The sequence below is a fragment of the Alosa alosa genome, chromosome 10, assembly GCF_017589495.1.
Source record: "Alosa alosa isolate M-15738 ecotype Scorff River chromosome 10, AALO_Geno_1.1, whole genome shotgun sequence".
In the NCBI taxonomy this organism is placed as follows: Eukaryota; Metazoa; Chordata; class Actinopteri; order Clupeiformes; family Clupeidae; genus Alosa; species Alosa alosa.
In genome coordinates, this window is record NC_063198.1 from 29421250 (window position 1) to 29426249 (window position 5000).

A 5000-nucleotide genomic window follows, 5' to 3' on the forward strand; every position below is an offset into this window, starting at 1 on the left:
ACCCATGAGTCCGTGCCCAGTGCCCGTCTCCTCTGGTTCCTCCGGTTCCTCTAGTTCCTATGCCTTACTCTGCGTATCCCAGGGACTAGGGAGCTGCGGTCTCCCACTGCAAGTTTCAGAGGCACGCCATGTCCCCTGTCATATCACGGCTGCTTTGATCTTATGGAGAGCAGCAGCAGCTGCAGCAGCAGCATAATGAAACAGGGGTGAAGATAGTCTCCTTCATCAGCGCAGCCACACTCAGAAAGTCAGAGCAAAGTCATGAAGGCCATCAGTGCATTAACAAAGGGAGAGTGTGTATGTGTGTGTGTGTGTGTGTGTGTGTGTGTGTGTGTGTGTGTGTGTGTGTGTGTGTGTGTGTGTGTGTGTGTGTGAATAAAAGTGATAGACCCCTCAAATCTCCCCCAACAGAGATCAGAGGTTAGGCATGTACTCAGATGGGGAAAAAAGAGATGGAAAAGTGTGATACAATAGAGCTGTTCACCTCAAATTCTCCCCTCAGACAGTTCATCACCTCAGACAGTTGTGTGTGTGTGTGTGTGTGTTTGTGTGTGTGTGTGTGTGTGTGTGTGTGTGTGTGTGTGTGTGTGTGTGTGTGTGTGTGTGTGTGTGTGTGTGTGTGTGTGTGTGTGTATGAGTGTGTGTGTGTGTGTGTGGGGGTCATGTGTGTGTGTGTGTGTGTGTGTGTGTGTGTGTGTGTGTGTATGAGACCCCAGGGGGTCATCACCAACACAGCTGTGTGGTCAAAGCTAGTAAGAGGTGTACAAGGCAGGACCCACACAGCAAACACAAAGACAGCTTCTAAAAGTCACAAACAGATGGGCGTGTGTGGTCCCACGCTCAGAACACTAAACAGGGGACAGAGGACGCCGAGGCAACTTTTCTATTTCTTTGAACTGGAACTGCAGCTGCTAAGCATTCCTGAGGGAGCGCAAAAAAAGACAACAAAGCTGATCAGAGCCCACTCAAAATTATTCCAAACGAGATTCTGTAACCATAGTTTGTCTTTGTGTGTGTGTGTGTGTGTGTGTGTGTGTGTGTGTGTGTGTGTGTGTGTGTGTGTGTGTGTGTGTGTGTGTGTGTGTGTGTGTGTGTGTGTGCATGTCCGTGTTATTTCAAAGAAACATTTCTAATTAAAGAGCTAACTAAAGACTAACTACAAAGAGGGAAATTTTGTACAGTGAGTTTGTATGTAGAGCCAGTGTAATGTAGGGACAAGACAGTGTACTGAAGTGTTTCAGTGAGAGGTTTGTGTGTGTGTGTTTGTGTATGTGTATGTGTGTATACAAGTGCAATCAATACAACTTAAATATCCACTAGCCACTGCATTGCCACTCCAAGCCTCGGGGGAGGGGTGTGGCGCTGTTGGTCATCTCACTGGGTGACTCACCACTTTGAAGTCGTCTGCGCTGCACTCGGAGCCCCGGTAGTAGCAGGAGAGCAGCATTTCCTTGATGTCATGGCCCGTGCGGTCGTAGAACTCGCGCATGTTGAAGGGGCGTGGCTTGAAGCTGTGGAAGTCCGCCTTCACCTTCAGGGTCTCCAGGACGCTCTCCTCCACCATGTGAGTGTCACGGATCTCGTACCTAATGGGCACATCAGTAGCGGCCAATCAGACTTCACATGCACAAGGCGGCAGCCAATCAGATCTCACATACACACAGGTAACAGGGTTGGATTGACACATGAGCTTGATTGACACATGAATGTGCACGTTCAAGATTAGCTGGCCACATTAATCACTCCTTAGGTCTGGTAGCACCTGTGTGTATGTGTGTGAAGTGCGTATAAAAACAGCTTTATTTCACACAATAAATCTGTCATCTTTTTATGCCTTCTTTTATTGGTCACAAGCAATTACGCTAAGTAAAACCATTCGCCCTCTGCCTCACATAAACATCAGAAATGACCCTAAGAAACCTGTGTTATGAGAACTGAATGCATTTCAGAGAAGGCATGTGAAGTCAGTGCAATTCAAATGCTGTCAAATAACTGCGCAAGTGTACACTGAAGTGGATTGCTACAGTGTACACTGAAGTGGATTGCTACAGTGGACACTACAGTGGATTGCTACAGTGGACACTACAGTGGATTGCTACAGTGGACACTAAAGTGGATTGCTACAGTGGACACTACAGTGGATTGCTACAGTGGACACTACAGTGGATTGCTACAGTGTACACTAAAGTGGATTGCTACAGTGGACACTACAGTGGATTGCTACAGTGGACACTGAAGTGGATTGCTACAGTGTACACTAAAGTGGATTGCTACAGTGGACACTAAAGTGGATTGCTACAGTGTACACTAAAGTGGATTGCTACAGTGGACACTACAGTGGATTGCTACAGTGGACACTACAGTGGATTGCTACAGTGGACACTACAGTGGATTGCTACAGTGGACACTGAAGTGGATTGCTACAGTGGATTGCTACAGTGGACACTACAGTGGATTGCTACAGTGGACACTGAAGTGGATTGCTACAGTGGACACTGAAGTGGATTGCTACAGTGGATTGCTACAGTGGACACTGAAGTGGATTGCTACAGTGGATTGCTACAGTGGACACTGAAGTGGATTGCTACAGTGGACACTGAAGTGGATTGCTACAGTGGATTGCTACAGTGGATTGCTACAGTGGACACTGAAGTGGATTGCTACAGTGGATTGCTACAGTGGATTGCTACAGTGGACACTGAAGTGGATTGCTACAGTGGACACTGAAGTGGATTGCTACAGTGGATTGCTACAGTGGACACTGAAGTGGATTGCTACAGTGGATTGCTACGGTGGACACTGAAGTGGATTGCACACAGTGGACACTGGAAGTGGATTGCTACAGTGGATTGCTACAGTGGACACTACAGTGGATTGCTACAGTGGATTGCTACAGTGGACACTGAAGTGGATTGCTACAGTGGACACTGAAGTGGATTGCTACAGTGGATTGCTACAGTGGACACTGAAGTGGATTGCTACAGTGGACACTGAAGTGGATTGCTACAGTGGATTGCTACAGTGGACACTGAAGTGGATTGCTACAGTGGACACTGAAGTGGATTGCTACAGTGGATTGCTACAGTGGACACTACAGTGGATTGCTACAGTGGATTGCTACAGTGGACACTGAAGTGGATTGCTACAGTGGACACTGAAGTGGATTGCTACAGTGGATTGCTACAGTGGACACTACAGTGGATTGCTACAGTGGACACTACAGTGGACACTAAAGTGGATTGCTACAGTGGACACTACAGTGGACACTACAGTGGATTGCTACAGTGGACACTACAGTGGATTGCTACAGTGTACACTACAGTGGATTGCTACAGTGGACACTACGGTGGGATTGCTACAGTGGACACTGCAGTGGATTGCTACAGTGGACACTACAGTGGATTGCTACAGTGGACACTACAGTGGATTGCTACAGTGGACACTGAAGTGGATTGCTACAGTGGACACTACAGTGGATTGCTACAGTGGACACTGAAGTGGATTGCTACAGTGGACACTACAGTGGATTGCTACAGTGGACACTACAGTGGATTGCTACAGTGGACACTACAGTGGACACTACAGTGGACACTACAGTGGATTGCTACAGTGGACACTGAAGTGGATTGCTACAGTGGACACTACAGTGGATTGCTACAGTGGACACTACAGTGGATTGCTACAGTGGACACTACAGTGGACACTACAGTGGACACTACAGTGGATTGCTACTGTGGACACTACAGTGGATTGCTACAGTGGACACTACAGTGGACACTACAGTGGATTGCTACAGTGGACACTACAGTGGATTGCTACAGTGGACACTACACTGAAGTGCTACAGACTGTCATGCTGCACATTTTTAGCCAGTACATCTGTATGTGCTCGGCCTCGGCCGCCTAAGCCGGGATCACTTCAGCATGCAGCAAGCAGCTGGGTTTCCCTATTGTTCTCCATGGTTCTGCAGCGGAACAGTGGCAGCGCTGGATAGCCAGATGGCTGAAACGTCAGCTCTTGCTCTATTAAAACTATTTGCACCTTTTTGTAAGACTTTGTCTAGTCATTTTTTTCAGAGTGCGAACCACTTGCACCTTCATTTGACTTTAATCTCAGAAGTTATTTCTGACTGTGATTTTGTGATACACATACACATGTGATATGTAATTTCTAATACTCTTCCATAGGATCAGGCAAACAATCGCCATTAGCTAATACTAATTTATTAAGGTGGATTGCTACAGTGGACACTGAAGTGGATTGCTACAGTGGATTGCTACAGTGGACACTGGAAGTGGATTGCTACAGTGGACACTGAAGTGGATTACTACAGTGGATTGCTACAGTGGACACTACAGTGGATTGCTACAGTGGATTGCTACAGTGGACACTGAAGTGGATTGCTACAGTGGACACTGAAGTGGATTGCTACAGTGGATTGCTACAGTGGACACTGAAGTGGATTGCTACAGTGGACACTGAAGTGGATTGCTACAGTGGATTGCTACAGTGGACACTGAAGTGGATTGCTACAGTGGACACTGAAGTGGATTGCTACAGTGGATTGCTACAGTGGACACTACAGTGGATTGCTACAGTGGATTGCTACAGTGGACACTGAAGTGGATTGCTACAGTGGACACTGAAGTGGATTGCTACAGTGGATTGCTACAGTGGACACTACAGTGGATTGCTACAGTGGACACTACAGTGGACACTAAAATTGAATTGCTACAGTGGACACTACAGTGGACACTGCAGTGGATTACTACAGTGGACACTACGGTGGATTGCTACAGTGGACACTACAAGTGGATTGCTACAGTGGACACTGGAAGTGGATTGCTACAGTGGACACTACAGTGGATTACTACAGTGGACACTGAAGTGGATTGCTACAGTGGACACTACAGTGGATTGCTACAGTGGACACTACAGTGGATTGCTACAGTGGACACTACAGTGGACACTACAGTGGACACTACAGTGGATTGCTACAG

At 47.2% G+C, this 5000-nt stretch overlaps 1 protein-coding gene across 1 annotated transcript in view; it reads right to left on the reverse strand.

The window, feature by feature from the left end:
• Nucleotides 1-5000, reverse strand: part of asic1b (acid-sensing (proton-gated) ion channel 1b) — a 231408-nt gene that overhangs the window by 194791 nt on the left and 31617 nt on the right. The window contains exon 2 of the mRNA XM_048254856.1: nucleotides 1391-1586. Within this exon, the coding sequence (XP_048110813.1) occupies nucleotides 1391-1586 (196 nt within the window). The remainder of the gene's footprint in view (nucleotides 1-1390; nucleotides 1587-5000) is intronic.